Genomic DNA, 25836 nt, shown 5'->3' with positions numbered 1-25836 from the left:
AGTAGCTTTCAGTTGAAAATCTAGTGAGCCACAGTTAATGACCGGAATTCTTAAAATAAGATAAGATAAAATAATATTAGGTATCACAACCTCGCATTTACTTTATATATTGATATCAAATCCGTCATCCCTAATACCCAAACCTTCTCCAGACACGCTAATGAAGACTAAGGAATCCTAAGCAATCGCGATCCCAATAGTCGTGGAATCAGCTTTATATATATGTATACTAGCAAACCCGGCCCCCTTCGCTGGGCACACTAAAATAGAATAGATATGGTTTAGAACAGAAAATATATGATTTTCATATTATTTATTTCTTTATTCTTTATTCAAGCGCTTTGGCATAAACAATATTTTTTGTTTTTCTATTTGTTTTTGAGTAAATATAAAATATAAATTGAAAATCAGGAAAAAAGAAGATTGTTTTTAAATTTCAAATCAACGCATATGAATAAACAATCGTCTTTTTTCCTGATCATCCATGAATTTTTCGTTTCAATTTATATGTTTTATTAAGCATTGGAGCTTTTTTAACCATTATCCATTTATATTTTTCAAAAAAAAAAAAAAACGAAAAAAATTGTTTTTACCACGAACACATAATTTCATTCGGATTTCACATTAAATTCTCAAATTTCGTAAGAAATTATTCACTGTTCCAAAATCCACTCCAAAACAATTCACAAACAATTTTTACATGTTGCACTTACGTTTTTTCCTTATGGCATCCAAATCAGAAAGAAATATTGACACATTGTAACTCACACTGTCAATTTGACAGTTCAGTTCCGCCCCAAGCGTTAAAAAAGTAAGAGACATTATGGCTGGTTCAAAAGAACGCTGTACCCGTTGCCAGTGCTCCGAATTACAACCAAACTTAACGAAACCCATTTTCAATACTTACTTAACAATGTGTGTAAGTTTGGTTTAATTCGGTTCAAAGACACGGCGGGTCCACGTTTTGGCATATATTTCGAGACCCTAGTCATCAATAGGTATGAAAATTACGCCGTATTAAAGCACTTATCAACAGCTTTCATTTGATATCCATATTGTACATACACAACCAAAGGTTACCCGGGTCCACGTTTTGACCTATATCTCGAGACCCCAGTCACGGAGCGGCATCAAAAAATACTCTGTACTAAAGCATTCACCAACAGCTTCAATTTGATATCCTTATTGTACAAACACGTTCTAGGGTCCACGTTTTGGTCTCTATCTCGAGACCCTAGTCACGGAGCGGCATGAAAAATACTCTGGACTAAAGCATTCACCAACAGCTTCCATTTGATACCCATATTGTACATACACATCCGAAGGTTACCCGGGTCCACGTTTTGACTCATATCTCGAGCCCTATTTCCAAAATAAAATATAATCCATGTTACTCGTGGATGATGTAGCTTTCGAATGGTGAAAGAATTTTTAAAATCGGTCCAGTAGTTTTTGAGCCTATTCATTACAAACAAACAAAGTTTTCCTCTTTATAATATTTGTATAGAAGTATAGATATATATATAATTGGCGCTTACATCCTTTTTGTGTGTTTGGCCGAGCTCCTCCTCCTATTTGTGGTGTGCGTCTTGATGTTGTTTCACAAATGGAGGGACCTACAGTTTCAAGCCGACTCCGAACGGCAGATGGTTTTTTATGAAGAGTTTTTTCATGACAGAAATATACTCGGAGGTTTGCCATTGCCTGCCGAGGGTGAATGCTATTAGAAAAAACTTTTCACCGAGATTTGAACCCACGTTCTCTGTCACGCACCAACCCATTAGGCTACGGCGGCCGCCAGCTTTACTTTCCTTAAAAATACAGCAATTTAGATCTTGCTAAGACATTCACTCAAAATGTATCTCCACATACTTCAGACTTAGTCAGAAAACAAGGAATCTGAATTTATTCTAAGCATCTTCTATCAGCAACTCTCATTAAGAGCAGCTTTCAAAATTCCAGATCACGGCAGTGTTTGTCAAACCGAGATGAATGAAATTGGCATAGCGGCAAAATTTGGTAGGCACGATAGAGCAAATTACTTCAAAACTTTTTCTCCGCTGATTTTGCTGCTTTCACAAGTCGATGAGTAGGCTAACGTAGCTACAGACACCTGAGTAAATTAATATGGCCGACAACACCGAACCACATTTACTTTGGACAGCCGTCGATGGGCGCTTGAATTTAAAACTTACTGAAGCTCTCAAAAATAAATAAGACGTATATTCGTATCGTGGGTATTTAACGAAGCGCGGGACTATTAGAGGTTTGGCTGCTAGACATGGACCCGCGCTTAATAATGTATGTAAGCGCTGCAGAGATGAAGACGGAACGCACTTTAGAATTTTTCGAGCCACATTTTCTGGGGCGGAATAGTTGAAGTACAGTTTCACAATAAGGGCTGCTGGGATTCAGCCTAGAATAGGCTTGTTTTAAGCCCACTGGGAAAGGCCTCTGTGGTCTGTCCAATCTAACCTAATCTAGTTCAGTCTAGTCAGTCAGTCTAGTCTAGTTCAGATAGCAGAAATCCAAAAATACCAAACATCCACGTGAAAGAAAGTACTATGTTAAAATTATTTGAGGGCTTTTCTGCATAGAAGTCGTGGAACCAATAACGATTTCTGATTTTATGAATTTCTCAAGCAGTTCTACTTCCGCATACCCACTTTAACACCGTTTTCGCATCCCATATATTATATGTAGTTATATATTCCCATTCTTGCTTTGAAATTTAATACAAACTAAACACATACATACATACATGCATATTATTAACCCCTTTTGCTCACAAAAATAAAAACAAATCTGAGCAATTTGACTTTTCTTTTTGTCAAAAGAAAAACATTTCTGTTCCTGCACGCCCTAAGCCGCACATACATACGCCCATTTCCATGCCGCACACTCCAACGACATGCAACAATTTATGACAAACTCACGAATAAGTGTTACTGCCACGAAAAAGTGGCAAGCAAATTGCATTTAAAACTGGCAAAGTGAAGCAAAAAAGTAAATGCAAAGGAAAAAACAGCGAAAAATCTGCAAGCGAAAAGTGCCAGCAAAAGTTGCAGTTGCAGCATTAAAAATGAGCAACAAATCTTTATGTTTATACACACTCGTAGTATGCGCGTGTGTGTGTACTGGAGCCAACAAAATTGTAAGTTAAAATCCAATTAGAAATTGAGATTTCTTGCACCCACACACCAGCAGGCACTAAATGCGCCTGGCTGAGAGGCGCCTGGCTAAATTAAATGAGTGTCAAAATAACTGTTGTCTAGAGTGAGCAATTGAATGAATGAGTCGGTGCATATACACATGCGTACACATATATGTACATGTATGGGCATGTGTGTGTGTTGGATGCGTAGGCATTCCATGCTCACTGTGTGAATTGACAACAACAACGAAAATAAAACGCTGAAAAAAATTTGGTGAATTGTGTAACGCATACAGATATTAAAGTACATTTTATGGCTAAACACAACAAGAACAACAAAAGTGAAAAAGCCAAACGTCAAATAACAGCAAGAAGTGGAAAAATAAAATAAAAACAAAAGTGAAGAACAATAAAAGCAAAAAAATTGCTTACCCGTGTCTGTGTGGCATAAAAGCTGACAAGTGGCAACACGTTCGGCTGCTCCTCACCTCGCTTCACCAGCTTCGTTCTAAACGCCGGTCTGTCCGTTGTTTCTTATGGATTTTTCTATTCACCGCCACTACCTTTTATTTGCTTGCTTGCGTGTATGTGTGTGAGTGTGAGCGTTGGGGTACTGAGTTGTAGCTCGTGGGGCACGTCGCGACGTGGGTGTTGCAGCAGTTCAACAAATCGCTGTTTGCTCGCCTTTCGCTTGTCGCCAACACGGAATTAAGGTTGCAAGCACCAATTCCAATTTTAGCCCTCTCGTTTTCCCCCCGATTTTTTTTTGTCTCACTTTTTAATTGATGAATTGCTCACTGTTTGAAATACAACTTTTTATATGCCACAAATGGCAGCAACCGCTGCAGCTGATGTGTGTCAACGACGCGGTCTGTTTTGCACTTGAGAATTTAATGTGAATTTTTAGCACTTGTGGCGTATATTTTTAATTTTTTGCAAATTGAAAACGACACTTTAGAATTATAAAGGAATATTTTTTACGCGTGAAAATGGGTTTTTACGATTTCTCACTCATCAATAAAAATAAACCTCAACGAGAGCACTTTTTAGGGTTTTTATAAAATATTCGAATTATTTTTCAGCATTTTTTATTTTAAAAATTTACTCTTTTTGAAAAGTGCAATATGATTTTTAATAAACCTTTTACATTTGAAGCAAATTTATTATAAACTAATTTGATGTTTGTTTCGCTTACTTTATTCTAGAATATTTGGAACAAAATCGTCCTTGCTTTGAGGTTATGAGAAAATCCTAAACCTTCAGGCAAAATTACAACATTTTGCAAATTAATTTTGAGAATTGAATTATTTACTTAAGAATTTTATTAAAATTTAGAGACAAAACATAGGGGTTTTTCTTTAATAAAAAAGCTCAAAAAATAGTAATGAGTCAAAAACACCAAACAAATGCATGTACAGAAAAAAATATTCACAAAATCTAAAGAAAAGTCAAACATATGAATCCAATTTTCAAATTTTACGTAAATTTTGGAAAAATTCCACAAAAATATCTTTCCAATTCCACGATTTTTTATTAGAATTTCTACAAGGAAAATCTCGTGAAAGAAAAACTGAGCAAAAGAAGAAAATCTTTGAATTTTAACTATAAAACAATAAAGAAAATTACTAAAAAATAAACACTTAGTTCTTATAGAAAATAAACTTAAGATTTAAGGAAAAATTAATTTAATATATTTCCAAAAAAACATAGAAATCTAAGAAAAATAAATAATTTAATGAATCTGGAAAATGACCTTGAAACCTAGGGAAAAATTAAGCACTACAGTTTTTTTGCAAACTCAAAAACTATTTTTGTTTTTATATTTCTTGATGGGATTTTTAAGAAGAGAGCTACTATAAAAAACATAATTAATAATATAAACATTAATTCAAAAATTTTTTTAAAACTATTTTTATCTAAACCTAATATAATATTATAATCTCAAAGCTCAGAAACATTTATGGCGACTTTTTAAAAAAATGTTGGCTCTATTACACGGTGCAACACTGAAAATACACCTGACAAATTACACACTGTAGGTTGTTTATTTGGTCGAATAATGCATAAAAATATTTTTGTTATTTTTGTTGTACCCTCCAATTTTTATTTATTTATAAAAAACCGTTTTTTCAGACTTTGCGCGGTAATCTACGGATATCTCAGTCATTTTTTCACCGATTTTCAATATTTTATATGTTTTGAAAATGATATTGTCAGATCTTTCAAATGATGTACAACAAGTAATTATTCAAACTAGTTAGTTCTGATTTTTATTTGATTAAACCTGGAGAAAGTGTTTTTTTTATCATTTTTTTAACTTTAACAATTTTTTATTGCATAATTTTACTACAAAATTAAAGATGTTTGTTAATATTCTTTGAGTGCATTTATTAACGAAGAAATTAATGTATTACTTTCAATAATCGGTCAAAAATTGCATAAACTACGTTAGTTTTCCGTAAATAGAAAATATGGGCTATCATGTGTATTGCAGTGTGTACAATGTATTGGAGTAAAAAGAACAATCATACTGTTTTTTATATAAATTTTTTTGTTGATTTTACATACCTAACTTTTTCTAAAAATGTTTACCCGACCTTCGTCGTTTTAAAGAAGAATCGCTCGTCTCACGTTTGAGCGACCAACAGTAATCCGCCAACATATGTATTTTGTTTTTTCCGAGGAAACGTTTTTCAATTGACGCAGTCTTCTGGTCTGTGAATGACTTGATGATGCCAAACCATTGGGCTCGAAAATGGCAAACGATCTTGAAAACACTGACTAGATTTCCACTTTTTTAGTGATATGGAGCACGTGGAACATGTATATTCTGGTTCATACCAGCGACTTTCACTATAATTGCGCTCAAAGTGAAGATTGTATGCTTCAACCACGATAGTATTTGTTTTTAATTCACGGCGATGTTGTTTATCAACAAATAAACCGCAAATGTAGCAGAAATTATTGCGTTTGTCACACATCTTTAACTAACTTATAAACAATTTTAACAAAAAAACACACTTGAGAAAAACGCGATTTTGGAAGAAGGAGATAAAAAGGCACTGCCAACCAAAGACTGGTCTAATAGCTGTTTCAGACTAAGGTGCGTTTCATAACTATAGGACACATAACATGAATATTTAATCTTTACTCCAAAAATATGTAGGTACTCTGTAAAAATAAATGAATATATGGAATAATACCGTTATTCTTCTTAGTATCAATAAACAATAATTAATTTAAATCGTTTTTTAAGTAAATAAATATCAATATGCCACGCGGTTCAAAACTTACCGAATTAGAGAGAGGTAAAATTACTGCGTGGGAGGAGGAGGGTCTCTGCGCCTCAGAAATCGCGCGAAAATTATGTCGCAAATTATATAGAAACACGTAAACCTTTCATTTGTAATTTATGATAAATTGTCATTGTCAAACATTTATTGTCAATACATAAAGAATGCAGTGATTTTTCCAAGTAAATAATCATTAAAGACAAAAACTATGGTTCCACAAATGGATAGATATTCAAGGCATTTTTTTCTATTTACGGAAAACTAGCGTAGTTTACGCAATTTTTGTCCGATTATTGAAAGTAATACATTAATTTCTTCGTTAATAAATGCACTCAAAGAATATTAACAAACATCTTTAATTTTGTAGTAAAATTATGCAATAAAAAATTGTTAAAGTTAAAAAAATGATAAAAAAAACACTTTCTCCAGGTTTAATCAAATAAAAATCAGAACTAACTAGTTTGAATAATTACTTGTTGTACATCATTTGAAAGGTCTGACAATATCATTTTCAAAACATATAAAATATTGAAAATCGGTGAAAAAATGACTGAGATATCCGTAGATTACCGCGCAAAGTCTGAAAAAACGGTTTTTTATAAATAAATAAAAATTGGAGGGTACAACAAAAATAACAAAAATATTTTTATGCATTATTCGACCATATAAACAACCTACAGTGTGTAATTTGTCAGGTGTATTTCGTTTTTTTTTTTTTGTAGCACCGTGTTATCAAAGGCTGACAATATTCAAAGTACTAAAATAAATATTGAATAAAAAATTAACAATTGAAGGCTGTCGAAAAAAAATTCAAGAAAATTTTCCACGCCTGGAATCTAAAATATTGAATACTACAGCTGAATAGTTATCGGCTTGAAAATTAATTAAAAAAAAACAATTTCACGTTAATATCTAACATTTTGCCATTGACTCATTTCCTCTCAATTATTCCCACTTTTTGTTCTTTTTACAGACTTCTCTTCACAAATCACAATAACCCGAAATTAGACTTAGTATATAATTCACACAACACTCGCGTTGCCACCTGTTTTGCGGGCAAGTCTGCCGCCTGCCTTGCAGAATCAAACACAAATCAATTTCCAGCGACGCCGGGCACGCAAAGCCCGTTAAAGACGCCACTAAAGTCGGTCGCGCGCACCAAATTTCCCAGTTTTACGCAAACGCAATACAAACAAAGGCAAAAAGAAAAATGAAAGCCTAAAAAAATAATAACAAAATAAGCGTCGTGTCACAAAACATTTTTCCGGCACGAAATGCTCAATTCAAGCCGATTTATATTATTAGAATTAATTTATTAGAAAAAACTCAGGCAATGCGAGCAGGCGGCCATAACATAAGTTTATGTATGTATTTTTTATGTCGCACAACTTGTGCACATGCATGCACAAATATCTACATATGTGTGTGTGTGTCGGTATGTACCTGCTGTCAGCATCCCCTTGCCAACAACGGCCAACCACCAACCGCATTGCCAATGCCACCACTTTCAACTCGATTCAGGAGCAGCAGCGCACTTTTCGCTTCACTAATTCCAATGCAATTAATTCTCTTCTGATTAATTCAAGCATTTTTTATTTCACTAATTCCAATTCAATTAATTCTCTTCTGATTAATTCAAGCATTTTTTATTTCAATAATTGTTTTTAGCAAAAAACGTACAAAACAAAAACAAACAAAACACAGAAAATACATAAGAAAGGTGGAAACCAGCAAACGATCGATTTGCAAAGCGTTTTAGGCCAAGAAGCGCCCCCTCTCACCTTACTTTCAACATGCAAGCCGCTGGCTGTTGGCAGCTGGCTGCTCTTTCGTGTTACTTCTTCTACTTCACCTACTTCTTCTTTATCGCTTTTGCTGTTTCTATTACTGCTTTGTTTTTGGTACTTTTTTTCTTGTTTTGTATTTTTTATCGCAGCAAATGAACACAATATGTAAAATATTTTTTTTTTCTATAAAATTCAAATCGCCGACGACGTATACTCAACGCGACCGCGTTCCCGAGCCGTTCGACAGTTACTGAGCTGTTTTGGCCGTCAACTGCTTTGGCGCTGAGCGCCGCCGCTATCGGTTTTTGTACTCAGCGTAAGTGGCGGAGCGGTCCAAAAACGCCAACCAGCCAACAGCAAATCAACTAAACAGCCAACATAAGAGCGCGCTTATAACCAACAAAGCACCTCGACTCGTCTCGGCCAGCTAACCAACCAAGTAGTGTAGCAGCCAAGCAATCAAGCACTCAAACAGTCAATCTGGCGAGCTGTTTTCACCCTCTGCCCGCGCACCACTTCGACAGCTTACGCTTCGCTGTTAATCTTTAGCGTACCCTATGCCTCCTCATTCAAAATTGTCTACGTAGATACATTACAGCACACGCATACACACATACCTATACAAATACGCATGCAAGCATGTGTAGATAAGTTGATAGCGTTACTTGTGTGCACAGTAATTCGGTCACAAATGAGCCAGTCACACAGAGCAACAGTCAGCCAGACGCCCCACCAACTAAGCAGGCAACCAGCAGAAAGCCACTGCATCCAGCTCAGCAATCACCCAGCCATTCAAGCAGGTTTTTATTTCGGTTTCGTATCTGTTTTCCGTTGCGCAGTAAATTATCATTTTACTTTGCATTTCTATTCTGGCCATTTGTAATATTTTTGTTCTTTTTCGATCTGTGCTTTATTGCTTTATTCGCACTCTCTTTGCTCTGCGCTACAGTTTGGTTATCAAGTACATTGAGCCACTCAGAACAGAGAAGAAGGGCTCATTAACTTAGCTGATCGCACTTCGCTAAGCTCAGTTGTGTGGAGCTCATACGCTCTCTGCGTGCTCAGCAGCTCAATACTTGACTGGCCTATTCTAGATGTATACTTTTAGCCAGAAGGCAGTTCTACACTCTTGTTCTCTTCCGCTCTCAATCTCCTGTAACCCGATGGTCCATAAAGCCAAATATTATTTATATTATATCAGCAGCTTCTCTTCTTTGCTCTGTTTTATTTATCGTAAATTTAAGCCTGATTCTAGCTCTCTTTGACGTGCATATTTTTTAGAGCAAATTCTTTTCTTTTTTCAAGGGCTTACACAATGTTGGCTGATTTAAAAGCGCGCACCTAAGTCAACGCCCTGGCAGCTGATATTTAGATTGTGTTCATCAAGGTGATAGATTTGAGTTCAATGAAACGTATTTGCGCTCTTTTAGGGTTGAGGTGTTAGGAATATAATATATATAGAAATATAATAGATATAGAAATATAATAGATATAATTCTACCAAAAATTGCTTTAAAACATTTTTTTGATGTAAGAAATTTAAAAGAATCTCGAAAATAGTTCCTGTGTATATCGTCCACTCTTTTCTTGGCAAACTCCCGATGAACATGTAACGGGAAATGCACTGAGTACTTTTTAGCAAATATGAGCATAATTTGGCTGGAGAATACCAACGCAGCAGTGAGCCTTTCCTCATATTTCACCAGATCCCCGCCCAAGTATTTTTAAAGCTGAAGAAGAGACAGAGTTGTTTGAATAATTGCTATGCCGAGGCAAAACACTGCAAAGTGATTAGAGTCCACGGCTCCCCTGAGGATAGCAGAAATATTACTTTATCTTCTGGGTGAGTTCGTTTACAGCTTTGTCTACTTATTTGTTAGAATATGTCCATATCTCTTTGCTTACCTCCTTAAACAAACTCATCTGCAAAGTGGTCCCTGTTTGTTCGACGGCGACGGTTTTCTTCAAGGGTCTACCGTTGACTGATAACTAAGACGAAAACTGGGAACTAGGCAGGATTTGGGATGCTACTACAACAACACCGTATTTAAAGTTGTAACAGTTTTTATGGTCTCAATGGGAGGGATTTCTCAAAAGTTATGCATTGGTTTCAAGTCATTAAATCCTAGGGTTTGATATTTTGCCTTTGTCTATGTATCACATATGAAGAATTGCATTATTAACTTTAAACTACGTTATTAACCATTTAATACACCAAATAGTGCGAATCTTCTAAAAAATTTAACTCCATATGGAGAACTCCACCTAAAGCATCTTATTTTCATGCCTTTCTGCACTGCTTATTTGCAGCTTTAATTTTGTGGAAGGTTTAACTTTTTCTTGCAGAGAGTCTAAGCCTTTTCCTACAGGCCTCTTAGTTTACTTATCCACCAATATTCCAGCCACCACCATTACCGCAATACCGCAAATAATCGCTGCATATCTAGCAACGTAAAGAGAAACCTAAAGGAAGAGCACCTAAAATGCTGTCATTAATTTCGCCACTCTGTCTAGACTCAAAAAGGTGGTGACATTTTTTTGTTTTTAATGGAAGGTAGAATATTTTCACTGACGCTGTGCTGTTCATTGTCTTGCAACACTTGATTGTAGCAATAGAGGGAAATGGCATACAAGATTCATAGATAAGCTGCATTTTGCCTGCTTTCTTGAGTAGCCAAAGCTATGTGTAAAATATCAACAAAAGCAAAATAAGCTACTTTAGACCTTTCGCTATTCGAAACACGGATTATTTGTTGGGTTGATATTAAATTGTTTCACTGAAAGTATATCTGTAAATGATTGGCACTTCAATTGTGCATATATTTGGACAATCCTGGAACCTTCTAAAAGCTTCTTAGGGCAGGCTAGGCCCATTGCCAAGTCCATTTTTGAAGCATCTGTGCACCATTTTGAACCATCTGTCTACCAATGTATATATCAGAGGTCGGAAGTTTGCATACGATTTCTCGAACTCTCTTGGGCTAGGAATCTAGGCTAGGAATTTTCTGCCAAAGCATTTTAATTAGTCTTTAAATTGGAAATGCCAAAGCATTTTAATTTTCTGCCAAAGCATTTTAATAAATCCTTAAATTGGAAATGCAGCATTTTTCCAACACATAAATTCTACACGGTCAACTACTTGCTGTTTATCCTCTATTCAGAAGGCGGAAAAAATATCCAAAATGTCTTAGTAAAAGTAGAGATTAAAAATAGGAGCTAAAATTATACCGCATTTTATTATTTTGCCAAGTTATCCTCTGTTTCATATTCAAAACAATTTATACCGTTGCCCAAAACTCGCAATCCTACATACGAAATAATTCATGCGCTCAACTTTCCCGCTTGCGGTGAGTCCCGAGGCGCATTAAAAATGTGTTACCAAAGTGCAATGCCCAGAATATGCAACAAGCAAAAAAAGCATAGCGGCCGCCAGCAAACGGAAGAGGAAACGGAAGCGCACACTAAGCGAGGGTGATTTCAAAATGACACAGCAGGTGAGCCAGCGGAATGCAACAAATGCGGAATGTAGGATACAGACGCTCTAAACGCTGAATGATCAATCATTTGCAAAACTTGTCTAAGCTGTTAATTCCACCAACACACACTCATGAATATTTATTAGAAGTTGTGCCAGCGCAGCAAAGTTAAATGCCAGCTCAAGCGCTCTATGTGAATTGCGATTCTCGGTTGCATGCTTTGCATTAGTTGCTGCTGCGGTTGTGGCGGCAGTGGTGGTGGACATGGCGCGGTGCTACTCAAATGATTTCCAATTGATGGCGTTGCTAATTGCTGGTATTTTTCCGCTAAATACGCCACACACAAGCGCTCAGCCTCGAGCGCAGGTGCTAATGTGTGCGCGTGAGTGGGTGTTCAGTTGTAGAACCTGCCTGGCGTATGAGTGTTTAATAGCACGGAGGAAGGGCGATGCGAGAAAAATGAAAATGGATAGAACGCATGCAGCTCGAGCAAGTGTTGCACAAACAGTGAAGATATGAGTGGCTGTGAGTTCCCACTCAAAAAGCTGCTCAGCTCGATTGCCGATTGTGGTCATTAGTGCAGGTGGAATTAAGTATTGATGAATCAAGAGGTAGCTTTGATGAATGTGCGGTAAATTTAAGCTTTAATTGACTCTTTGAAAAAAAAATGTAATGTACAAAGAAGGCCGCGCCAAGCAAATCAAAAAGTTTCCGGTGACGCTCTAAGTATACTGATTTGAGTTCTGTTTTTTTGCCACATCTGTGATTAACATTTCTACCAAATTGTATCGCCATTGCTTGATATTTGTAAAGGCTACGCCGTCTTGAGTAAATCTACCTTTGCACGTTTGAGGTGCGAAACCTTAGTGTGTAAATGAAACAACTGTTTTTGAGTGGCAAATATTTTAATAAAAAAAATTTTTAGAAATACAATTTAGAAATTCATCAAGAAAATTTGTTAAAACATAGTGCTTTCGTATATACAGCTGTTGACAGCTAATTAGAAACGACACTTATTTCAAAACAACTTTTCCATTTTCCTTTTAAACACGTATTTTCATAACTTGTTGCCAATTTTATTTAAACATATGATAAACTTAAAAACTAGTGGAAAACAATTTAATCCCAATTCTTTATTAAATATATATATTTTTTTTAAAGCATGTGAAATACACGATTTGGATAGAGCAACTAGTTAGAAACAGTAATGTATTATCAGATCTACATAAAGATTATGTTAGTATTTGGTTCCATAACCCTTTTGCTTCAACACTGCCTCACATCGATTGCGCATTGATGTAATGAGATTCTGACAGCGCGCCACAGGTATTGCTTGCCATGCCGTTTTTACTTCGGCAAAAAGGACATCCATATTTGGGATATTTTTGGCACTCACGGCTTTTTTAACGTCATCCCAAAGATGCTCTATTGGGTTTAAGTCCACACTGGATGATGGCCATTCCAAAACATTGATGAAATTTTCGTCGAAAAACTGTTTCGTCAACTTTGCCGTGTGCTCTGGATCATTATCCTGTTGAAACTTCCATATAACAGGCAAATTTTCCTCAGTCCACGGCAACATTACATTTTTTAGTATATCGACGTATTTCTCCTTATTTAAAATTCCATAAATCCAATCCAACACCATTCCACCAGAAGCATCCCCACACCATGATTGATCCTCCACAATGCTTCACTACACACGAAACGTAGCGAGGATTGAATTCTTGGTTGATTGGCCGTCGAACATACCTTCTACCATCTGGGCCTATACGATTTATCTTGGTTTCATCGCTCCAAATGATATATTTCCATTGATTTGGAGTCCATGACCAATGGGATCTCGCAAAGACTACTCGCCGTCTCCTTTGTATCTTGGTTAGAAGGGGCTTCTTGCGTGCTGCTTTGCCATGCAATCCAGATTCGACCAGACGCCGAACAATTGTCCTTTTGGATATTTCGAAATTATATTGATCCTGAATTTCCCGTTGGATGTCAGTGGAAGTTGTTTTTGGGTCTCTTTTGGAGATGATTGCTATCTTGCGGTCAATTTCTGCTGAAGTTTTCCGGGGCCTTTTCTTACGTGGAACATTGTCAACAGTCTTAAAAAGTTAAATATGCGTTAAGGCGTTAAAAACCATTTTTTTTGAGCATTTGACTTGCTTAGAAACTTCACTGTACGACTTTCCAGCCTTACGAAGGTCAAAAATGGAGCTGTGCAGGGCAGGTGTACAGCTGCTGCTTTTTCCCATTACACATCTTGAAGACGAATATTTTAGTTGCTTTTAACAACCAATTTAAAATATATACATACCAAAAAGTCGATTATACAATATTACTATTAAAATAACACAACTTGCCGAATATGCTTCCGTTGAACAACTGTTTCTAATTAATCGTCTCAGTTTATTTACCTTGAACTAAGTAACCCATGCACTGCGTTAGATAATATTAACGGTACTTCAATTACACAACTACAAAACTAGGCGCATTGGGTAGTAAATAGAGTAGCAAAAGCAATGCAAATGATTTTAAGAGAAAAAATAACGGTAAATTTAAACAGTTTAATATTATGTTCATCAAGCGTTTATCAAAAGAGAGCGTTTCTAATTAGCTGACAACAGCTGTACGTTTATTTATGTATATCAATTCAATTTTAAATTATTGGTTTTATTTATTTTTTTAATTTTTTAGAGAATTTTAATAAAAACATTTGTATATATATATATTTATATTTTGTTTAATTTTTTATTTAGAATTTATGTGCACTACTAAAAATGTTGTTAACAATTTTCCGAGGTTTTTCAAAATTATTTCGTCGAATATTTGTATGATTTCATTTTTTATTTCTATCGGACTTATAAAGTCAGCCATTTTAACTTGAGGTGTGTTCAAAAATACCATCTTTTGAGCCGAAGCTTGGCGCTGCTTATTGCCTAATATTAAGTATATTTTTGAACATAAATTTGAGCAATTGCCACTGTGAGATTAAGCTCAGAAAATATAGCCGAATCTCCGTTTTATTCATACCGTTTTAAAGCTAAAGTCCTTAAATCTTTTATTAAAGCTTTGCTCAAAGCTCCACGTAACAAACTTAGGAGCTCAAATGATGGTATGCAAATCAAGTTTGAACTCGACATTATATGATGGAGCTTAAGCTCCACTTTTAAACATTAGGCCTTTTGGCCCATTTTCTGAATTCGCAAATCTCCAAGCGGCAGCTCCAATTGGGTAATGTATATACATGTATACTAAAGTAAAAATCGGTTCTTTTTCGAGCAAAAAATTTAAAATTTGTGATTTTTCATGAGAATCACGGTGTTCGGATTCTAAAAAAATTTTCATTCTTGGCATACCAACAACCGTAAAAATTTGGAATGGTTTTAGTTGAGTTATACAATTTATGTACAAAATATAGCAATTATTGTTATTTGCTAAAGTAATATTTTATTATATTTTTACACTTACCCAATCGAGTATCATTCTTTTTTCGCACTCGCAGGCAAATTGTGCAGGATTTTATGCACTGCAAGGGAAAGAAAAGCGAGAGATTAGTAGGAAAAACTAAAATTACGCTGCTTACCTAAATCTGTTATTATTACAAACGGAAGGATTCAAAAATTAATTTCATTTTTTTTTTTTTCAAACTACTCACCTCATAGATGTGCCGTATAATCTCCGCATACGAGATATTCTCCAAGGTCAGACCGTTGACCTCGAGTATCTCATCGCCCACTTCCAGATTATCGCGATCGGGCGGTGAGCCGTACAACTTAATTTTGCCCTCAACATTTTTAACCAAAATAATAACGTAGCCCGATAACTCAACAACTTGTTGCTGCAAAGAAAGAGGGAGGGAGAAGGAGAGAGTAGGCGATTAGAAATGCAGCAGGAAACTATAAGTACGATTATTTAGATAAATTAATTGTATTATTAGTTCAGAGATTTCTAAAGCAAGTGATGTTCTTGCACGTGCGAGTGAGTGTACATGCTATTATTTGATTGCATATGAAGGCGCCCATGTCGTATACCTTACCATAGCAATGCTTAGTAAACACGAACACATCGTTACGCCCAACAAAATGTGTACGCACGAGGGAAGAGCAGCCTTTTAGGCGTTCGTAATTAAACCATAAACTACTTAATAGGCATTTGCGTGTGCCACTAACTTTAAGCCTGTGTGTGGTTGTACATATATGTATGTGTATGTGCCTAATAAACTTTACCGAAAATTAATCTTATTTACATTACCTAACCACAATTAAACGCCCAATGCACGCCAACACACAAGCAAATAAATATTCGCACATGCATGCAAATACAAGCAAGTGTGCAGATGTATATGTACACACGTGTGCTTCCACGTGCTCCTTTCAGAACCCAGTTATGTGATGGGCACCGTCCACCTGCTGTGTGGGTCTACTTTTCTTGCCAGCACAAATTTATAGCAAAAATCAACAGTTATATTAATTGCAACAAATTACTGGCATATCCTTTGCAATTATCCTATTTACTTTTTCCACTTCAAAAACATTAAACAGCAATGACAGCAAAGCGAAAGTTAATGTCAATCAAAAAACAACAACAAAACGACAGAGAAACAAAATTCGACCAAAAGACAAACCAAAAAAGTAAAAGCATAAAATTGCAGTTTGCCAACAGTTGAAGCTGTGCCCCTTTGAGGTCGTCATTTGATGCTTTGACTGTATACATATGGGTGTGTGTGTGTATTTGTCGCTCAAATGATTGTTGCCTCTGCTAAATACTACTAACAGCGTAGTTGCCGACATTAAAAAGCAACACTAATTGCCTGGACAGCATATCAAGGGCAGCAACGTCCACTTTGGCGAAGCAATTAGCAATACCTGACTGCGCCCCAGCGTTACTCCAGCTACAGCCACAACGAGCTGGACACTGGACCAGTGCTGTGGTAATAAACGTTGGCACCTGCTCGACCGCAAAAGTAAAACTAAAGGCAGGAATAGTTAGGGGAGAAAAAGTGAAAGGGCACAAAAAATATGAAAGAGGAGTGAAGCGGAAAAATACAAGTACATAGGCAGTAAATAAAGCCATGGTTAATATGGCAGTGCTAATGGCTGTTATAGTGGGTGAGTGGCACGACTCATGAGCAATAAAAACTGGTATTCACAGCTGCATTTATTGGAGCAATTATCTTTTGCGCGCCAAATGGCCTCCAACACTCCATTACACGAGCATTTTTATAGGCTTGCCAAGAGCCGGACTTCTTCAAGGAACTTTGATGAAAATAAATGGGACAGATAGTCCGGATATACATGCATACTTTAAATGCATAGGGAAAGTGTTTGATAGGCATTAAACTGATAATAGTGAAAAGCGGGAACTTTTCGACCTCAGATTCGTGTTCAACATACAAATAATTTGAGATAAGAGTCTCGGTTGGCTTTGGCTTTTATTTTATCCTTTTTTATTTTTGGCAATACCGGTGGCTGTTACATAAAACTCCTTTGCCATCAAAGGAGTGAAACCAGATATATCACCGAGTTTACTGAGACTTCTTCTTGATTGGCGCGATACCCGCTTACCCGCGCGCCAGTCGTCAAGAAAGGACTTTACTACTCAATCGCTTACTTAGTCCAAAGTAGTACTTCTTGACAAAAGAGATTCTCCATTGGATTTCAAGGCTGACATTATTATAGCTGTTAATGCTGGTTCCTAGAAAAACTAAGTCTCTTACAACCTCGAAATCATAACTGTCACCAGTGGCGTGGATACCGATACGCGAATGCACCGACTGTTTGTTTGATGACAGGAGGTATTTCGTTTTGTCCTCGTTCACCACCAGACCCAGATCTATCACCGAATTTACTGAGACTAAATGGAGTATATTAACATCCCCAGTGAACGTGCACACACGACCACTTAGACCAGCATAAGTTTATTTTGTTGCTGAATGGTCAAAAATTTCTCTACTTCTCTGCGCCCCCTTCTGTGGCTGAGTCCATCATTATAGTGAAGTACTGCCAACAGAGATAAAAGAGTACCTAAAAAGCCATTAAAACAACAATAAAACTTTATAATGCGCCAACCATGGAAAACAAAGCACTAAACTAAGCCATGCGGGCAGCGGAAATAAGAGCGGAGGGCGTAAATCGAAGTGAATGTCGAATGCAGGAGCAGCAAGATATGAACAGACAGTAGAGGTGAAAGATCAACTCGAATAGCTGGCTAGAAATGGGCGAATAGCGCTGCAATTAATCACTGAAAAGACTTGTCTTGGAAGTGAGTCGAGAGAAAGTAGATAAGAGCAGGTTAAAGGGCCAAATTACGGACATCAAAGGCGATAAATTGTACGAAATTTAACATCGTTGCGAGAATGTACTACAAAAACACGAACGTAAATCAACTTTTATAAGAATTACTAATTTTAAAATACAACAAGCCCATCTCTTCCGACACAATGAACGTAGAAAGCCTTGAGCAGCACAGAAAAGAAAACAAAAAAGGCGCACAAAATGACTTAAAAGCTTGCCAAGTGGCAGAGAGTAGGTGCTCGACAACAAAAGCAAATCACTTTAGCCAGCATCAACTACAATGCCAGCAACAATCAAAAAGTCGCAGCGGTGGCGAGCAACAATTGCTGCAGCAACAAAAAAAACAAATCGTTGGCGCATAAAGGAACAAACAATGCAAAGCGAACGACAGCTGGCAAGGTGAGGAGCGTTGATGAGAAGGTGACGAGTTGACGGTTTGTCGAGTAGAGCACTGCCTCATCAAGTTGCATAGACGCAGAAAACTCAATTGGATTGAACCGAGCAGGCTTCCAGGTGGCAGGGCTGCCAGCTTGCAATAATAAAAGTAATACACAACTGTATAGCCAACGTCGCTGACTGAAAACTGCTTTTCTTGTTTCGCTTGCGCTGCTGTTAAACGCCGCTATTGTCAGTCCAGTCAAACAGTTGGCAATGAGCCAGCCATGTCGACAACTTTACAAGCGCACCGCCCAGCTCGAGCAAGTTGGTGTAAGTCGGCAAGCGTCGGGCACAGGAAACACCCTCGCAAGAAACCACCACCTCCCCGCAACAATACTTATAATAACAATACCCACAATCACTGCAGCCAAATGCATCAGCCAGCAAGCATCAACGAGCAGCAGCAATGGAGCGAACTGCCTCTCCTCCACTTTTTGCTAAATATTTATCCACATACATGTCATCTACTCCTACTTTTGCTTAGTGAAAAATCAACGCCGTTGTCGCCTGCATACTGGAGATTGTCGCACGGTAGGTGTCGCTGTTGATTGCTGCCTCGTGCGGCGGCCACTGCAGCGCTAACAATGCTTTGTTGGCGTTAGTATGAGCATTGTTGGTTTAGCTATTGTTGCTGGTGGTGTTGTCGTTGGCTTTGCAAGCGTACTTGTTGTTCCCTGCCCTACTCGTACTCGTACATGCCATTTGTGCCATTTATATTCGTCGTTGTTGTTGTTGGTGGTGGTGTTGTTGCAGCAGGTCTTTATCATTTCATTGTGCACATTGAAGCGTCCTTGATGCCATTGTTTTCTAGGTTGTCGCGCCGTTTCATTTGTTTGTTTATGTAGGCCGTTGGTACGACCATGCGGCCATACGGCCATGCGGGTAGGCGTATAAATGGCACTGAACTGAAGGTTGAGTGCTGCCTGCTACAATTGTTAGGCGTTAGCTGGCTGACACGCTTATGTGTGTGTATGTCTGCATATATCCTCTTTTACATGTCCGTGCCATTTTTATGCGAATCCACACTGTTGCCGCGCCCACTTTATTGATGTCAACAGGGCAAACAACGCGCATCCATTCAGCCTCCTGACATTCAAGTTGACACGGTGACACTTTGCGTTTTCATTTCTATTCTCATTTGTTTTTATGGCATTCTCATAAAGACCTTTGCGCCGTTTTCTGTAAATTTGCCCAAAAACTCAAAAATATATGAGAAAGTAAATTTGTGCGTTCTTCATTTTATTTTTCGTTTTTTGCTGTGGATTCAAGTAATGTTGGCGCGTTGTTATCTTTGCGGTGTAGCTGCTCGGTATTGCATCTGGCTTTGTGAGTAAATAGATTTCGAACAAGGATGAAATTGTTCAGCAGAGGGAAGTAGCAGGTGTTAGAAGTGGGAATGGTTTATGGTGTGTGGGTGCGAGTATGGAGGTCGTCCCAAAGTACTAAGTATTTCATATTATTATTAACCTACAATGATCGGCATACGGCGATCGATCCCGAAGTGAATATTACGTGTGCCATTATGTGAGTTAAAGCTAGGCGAACTACATCAGAGGAAGCAAGGCTTTTGCGCAATAGACATTTTGGTTAGGGAGACGGCTGAATCCTCATAAAATAAGATGAGTTGTCAAGCAGTGAAGCAGAGTTGTTGGCAAAAGTGGCAGAGTCGATGGAGCAATCCACCGAACGTACGTTGGATTTATCGTATAATTTTGTATTATACGAAGTTGGCTAAACAGAAGATATGGGTAACTGGATTTCCACCTTGCCCAAATATAAACAAGGCATGGAAGTTAATTTAGCTACATAAGCTCGAACATGAAGACAATTCTTTCTGCACCTTTTGTGCAAATTACGTTATTAAAGGCGCAGAATATTGTTTTTCGCCGGTCTGTCGATATGGCAAATAAAATCATCAAAAAGGTACGTTGTGTGGCCGCTTCCTCTCCGCGAAGCAACGATAGTTCCGCGGACAAAGTGAGCTGAAGTACGTTTTTAGTGCGGTGAATCGAAAGGCAGGTCCCATACTTTGGCGTTCAATGCTCTGTGGCACCACTACAAAAACAAGGTCTTTTCAGTAGCTTCCTTATCCAACTGGCAATTCCAATACAAAGCTCGGGACGATTAGAGACGAAATTCAAAGTCTAACCTAGAAAGACTTAAATAAATGCACAGGAGAGAGATTTTTTCGGGAATTCAGAATTGTGCTAAGAATTTTCTTTTCTATATTTAGAGGTTGGAAGGGACTCACGGCACTAGACACTCAGACGCTTGTGCGTTACTTCCCGGAAAAGTACTTCCCTCTTTTCGAGTAAATATTGACAGATTGACCCACGATTCAGCATCGTTAGTCAAGCGCTCTTCCTATGGTTCCCAAAATTTCTGAAGTTCAACCAGAAAGCCATCCGTGTACACGAAGGAATGCGAAGAGAACAACTTCAGGACATAGTCGAATTTTAAATGCGCTCAAGTGAGCATAGAACCAAGTTATATTTTCAGCGGTAGATGGCTATACTTCTCTGTCCCGTGATCGATTTTCTTTAGGAGATCCCCATTATGCCACACCTATCTCACTTTGGCAGTACAGAATCGAAAATCGGAGTACGCATCCAGAAAAATTAGTTGAAATTTGCATTAGACACTTATTGGACTACTAAAAATTCGCATTATGGCAAAGGAAGATTATGCGCTGAATTTTGGAGAAGATTGACTCATCAAAGTGTAGCACTGCGCTGGGAAAGATGTATTGAGTTTGGGAGATCTAAAAAATGAGAAAGTTCTATGGTTGGCACCCCTCGCATACAGGCAAACCTCAAGTATTGAACAGAAGGAAGAACCAGTTTGTGTACTGTAGGTAAACAACTAAAGGTCGTATGAAACCTCCACAGAGCTTGTGCAGCAACCCAGCTCGCGCTGAGCTGGATCCAGCTAGGGGCTATGGTTTATTACAAACAGATCCAGAACGATGGCGGAAGACTCTAGTTTGCTGTTTTGTCTATTAAAAAACACGTAAAAAAAGAACACCATGCCGTCACATTTCAAAATTCCACTGATCAGAAATCACAACAGAAAAGTTGCCAAGTCGCCAGTGCCACATTTAATTAGTTTACCTGCCCGACACAGTTGAAGCAAAAAAAACAACAAAACAATTGTCTTGCTGGGTGGCAATATCACAGCAAGAACGCCAGCAGTTCAGCCAGCAGAGTGGCGGTTGGAAGGAAGCAGGAAACTGAGCACTCGAAAACTTCCATAAATGTGAATCTAGTGGTGTACGCATGTAGTGGTGTAAGCAGTCACAAGAACGTGCACGCGAGCCAAAGCTGTCAACATCAATACATGTTCGAGTGATACGCGTGCGAGAAGGCGGCGAAGACACACACACAAATAAAACTGCTGCTATTACGGCTGTCCCGACAAGGGGAGGCGCGTTGAAGCTCGTATAAGGAACAGCAAAGTCTAACTACTGCCACAACAAAGTCCCGTAAGCTAGCCAACTTTAATGGCAGCAAATAAATATTCAGATTCGCAGTTGGGTGTGCCTCACATGCTGTGCTATTTAACCTACCCAATTTTGGACTCATACGTAGTTACAAACACACGCGCACACAAACGCAGATAAACTCATGCACAATGCAAGCAACAACGGACACAGACAGACCCGCCTTTGATATTGAGTGTCTAAAATACTTCCATACACAAATACCATCCCGTCCGTCGCACCCGTTTCACTACAGCCACCTCGCATTACGAATAATTGTCATCTCTGGCTTTTAACTGACTGAACAGCTTAAATTACGCATTCTCGCACACACCAAGAGCCTCCTCCACTCATTACCACACAGCCCACCTCATTATTATTAAAATACGTTCGTAAAATCCTTTGCCGTCTTTTGTTCCACTGGCATTGGCTTAGGCTTAAGATACACCTACGTACATAAGTATTCGTACAGCAGGCCAACAGCTTATACTCGTATGCTCGCTATTACTCGACTGATGTTGCCCGCCCAGCTTCCACATCCGGCATCGTAGGCTGTTTGGCTGCTTGGTGGGGTAGTGCTTGAGTCGGGAACTCGTGCTACGTTGCGCTCGTCGCAAAAGCCTTCGGTTGCTGCCTTTGTGTCAAGTAAGGCAAATAGTTTCGACTACTTGAAAGGTCTCTCGTGAAAAATGACAGCAATTATGTTGAAATTATGCATTGTTGAGCTTATTTTCTCACGCAAAGCACCAATGAATAAGTGAATGCGATGAATGCGTGGGAAGAGACAAGCAAACGTGGAGGGTTTAGGACACAGAGACGAGAGCACACTTTCAGCTCAAAGCAACGCTGGTACTGAACTAAATAACCAAATCGTACATTTTCATCTAAGTGATGCTTAAACAACAATAAGAACACGCGCAATACTACAAAAGCGTTTTGTTGGCGTTTCAGTCGTTCAATGTCACTGGTAAATGCCTGTCATTATCCTTTGATGCCTACTGAAAAGAGACGCCGGCAAGCGAACACTTTCTTGTGGATAGCCCCACATTTGGCTTATCATTTTTGAAATTTAAACGGCAGCAGTCGTCACATTTTTACTTAACAAAAATTGCGCTGTCCACATCAGCCATTGTTGCTTTGAATGTTGCCGCCGTTCTGTTGAAACGTTGGCCATGAGTTGCTTGTCTGCTTCGCTTCGTCTGAAGTAACCTGCCTGCCCGTTCCTGCCTACCATATCAAGAGACATACCAAACAAAAGTCTCCACACCGAAAGCCGATTGTTTGTGGGAGTGCACGCCTAAAAGTAGGCAACGGCCGCAAAGCCGAACAGTTGACCCAGTGCCACGCGACGTGAGCACAACGCCGACGAGCAGAGAGAAACAAAAGTGTGTGAGCCACGAAATCATGGTCGCCGTGCGTGCGATTACTAGCTGCAGTAATTGTAGTTGTTGCTTTCACTCTGTCGCACTCTCAAATAGCCAGTATCAGCTGTCAAAAATTATTCGCTGACAGCAGCCACGCAGCCACGCGATAAACAATGCAGAGTAAGAGGCAGAGAGTACTGAAACGAAAGATGGGAGAGGGGAGCTTTAAAGACATTCAGCAGCAGATTATGAGCGCAAAATCGTTGAAAAGGCGGCTGCTCGCAACTAGCTCATTTTTGTAGAGTTTTGCAAACTTTTTCATTTTGTTTTCATCACCTCACCCACCACACTTCGTTTTCCGATTCGCCCTTTCTACTTACTTTTGCTTTCATTTCATATCGCCCTCTCCCACCCACATGCTCGGCTGCCTCGGTACTCTGCCATGACATGCGCACTGGCTTAATTCAAGGATGCGAACAAATATGCCGCACTCGTACGTGCCACACATTCGTCCAGCGACAACAACATCAAAAAACTATAGTCTGAAGGCAGCGAAAGGCTGCTGCGTGTAGCAACTGCAGCCGCCACAGCAGCATACACACAGCTGGCAGCGCCTCTACAAGCACAAAACAGCGCAAGTTACGACACAGGCCCATTAACAAGAATCAGCAGAAAAGCAGCCTTCGCCGTAGAGTATAGCGGCAGTATCGGCGTTAGTAATTTCGAAAAAATTGGGTCGTATCTTTTTGCGACTGCCTCTGATACGACTGCTGTTGGCGCAAAGGCAGCAGGATGCGTGTCCTTACGCTATTCGCAGACAAAGCGAATAATTAATGACGGAAAAAATTTGCCGAAATTGATGGAAGTTCAAGGAAGTGATTGAAGAAGGGAGAAAGTCCGCATTATTAGTTTATTTAAATAAAACCTTGTATTAAACAAATAAAAAATAAACAGTACAGCCAAGCAGCCAAAGAAAAAGTGAGGTTAGATGTTAGATGCTCATTTAGCAGGTTTGCGGATGGTGTTTTTTCGGAAAGCTATGATTTAGCTCGCTGTTTTCGATTTCCATATAAGTATGGAAATCAGACTTTGACTCCATCTGTGATCTTCTATATCTATTGCGTAGACATCTGTACAGGATTGGAATATGGTCCACTGACTCCTGACGTTTCGACGAGCAGTCCACGGAGACTCCAGCTAATGTGACGCTAAAGCGCGAAGAAAGTTAAGATATCTCGGCCGCATGGGGCTGGAAGAAAGGCACATACGCTCAGCCCAACCCAAACATATCTTAAGTTTATTAAGGGAACTGAGTTTGGATGAGGTACTGTGATGAGTAGAGGGCACAAAAGACCACGAGCTCGTAGTGAAAAGCTCATTTTTGAATTATTCATTCATTTAAGATACAAGTTTAACAAATCTAAACTCTTTTAGGCATCTTTTGTTTATGAATAAATAGTTTAAGAAGTCTCTCTCTTGTCTCTTCATGATCGCTTAGCTGCAGTAAACAGAATATGAGGGACACTGAATCTGAATTAGTATAAGAAGGTTTTGCTCCATGGGTGGTTGTTGTAGTATTTTCATCTCTTTAAGAAAATAACCAGGTATTTTTTCTTGGCCCTTATGAAATCAGGCCGAAAATATCCCATTCACTTCGAATTGTCACCCCGAAATCAAATAAGGTCCAATATGAATTGCTACCGCATCCACTATACTCGCTGCACCTTGGTAATCAGCGTAACCTCCTTGTCGGACTTGCGTTTCCAGGATGGGGGCAAGAGCGAATTTAACGGGATTCAACAAAAAAGAATAAAGAAATGAACACCATTCATTGCAAAGAATGATTAAATTTGCAGTTGCGAACTTTCCACTAGAATGAAACACGAAATTTATCGGACTTTATTAAAGTTTCTGCGGGGACGTGGTGAAGTGACAAGCCTTGGCCTAACATATTTGCATTTCCCCATCGCTTTTCTCCAAAATGGTTTATGCCTCTTGATCGACAATTCAGGTGCCAATTGGTCACTGCAACATGTCATTATTTCAACATTTATATAATCCCTAAGCTCGGAGTCCCCAATGATTCTGAAATTTAACACTTCAATATTTTTCGTTCGTATTCATGAATTACCATAAACTGCCCTGCAATCGCCCTTTCCTTTGCCAGAATTTCGGATAAACCAATACACAGATCATTCATTTTCACCTTTCAATTTTCACTCAATTACAATTGTTAATTTAAACAGTTATGCATATCCCTAATCCCTAATCTCTCAATTACACTGACAATTGCGCTGTGGCATCGCTCACCCCCTTTCCTTCACTCTTCCATTCCGACTACTGCCGAAGGTAGCTTGAAATCAAACATTTATTGGGCATTTGAGTGAAATATGCAAAACTTCAATAATTTGAGGATGGCGAAGCTTTCACTGGTCTGTTCATTCAATCGTCAACGGCAAAAGGACAAGCAAACAAAAATACGAACAGAATACACTGGCGGACAATCAAAATCATGCTGCCACATAAACGAATGTGTTATTGCTCCGAAGAGAA

At 38.5% G+C, this 25836-nt stretch overlaps 1 protein-coding gene across 2 annotated transcripts in view; it reads right to left on the bottom strand.

Annotated features, from left to right (window-relative positions):
• LOC129239676 (uncharacterized) overlaps window positions 1-25836 on the bottom strand; it is a 226779-nt gene that overhangs the window by 191487 nt on the left and 9456 nt on the right. For both annotated transcript variants that reach the window (XM_054875371.1, XM_054875372.1), the window contains exons 2-3: window positions 15366-15548; window positions 15179-15236 (exon numbers count right to left, since the gene is read on the bottom strand). In XM_054875371.1, coding sequence (XP_054731346.1) covers window positions 15179-15236; window positions 15366-15548 — 241 coding nt within the window. The remainder of the gene's footprint in view (window positions 1-15178; window positions 15237-15365; window positions 15549-25836) is intronic.

The sequence above is a fragment of the Anastrepha obliqua genome, chromosome 2 (genome assembly GCF_027943255.1).
Source record: "Anastrepha obliqua isolate idAnaObli1 chromosome 2, idAnaObli1_1.0, whole genome shotgun sequence".
NCBI classification, from domain to species: Eukaryota; Metazoa; Arthropoda; class Insecta; order Diptera; family Tephritidae; genus Anastrepha; species Anastrepha obliqua.
Note: the sequence above shows the minus strand (reverse complement) of the source record. Positions and strands in the feature narration are given on the sequence as shown.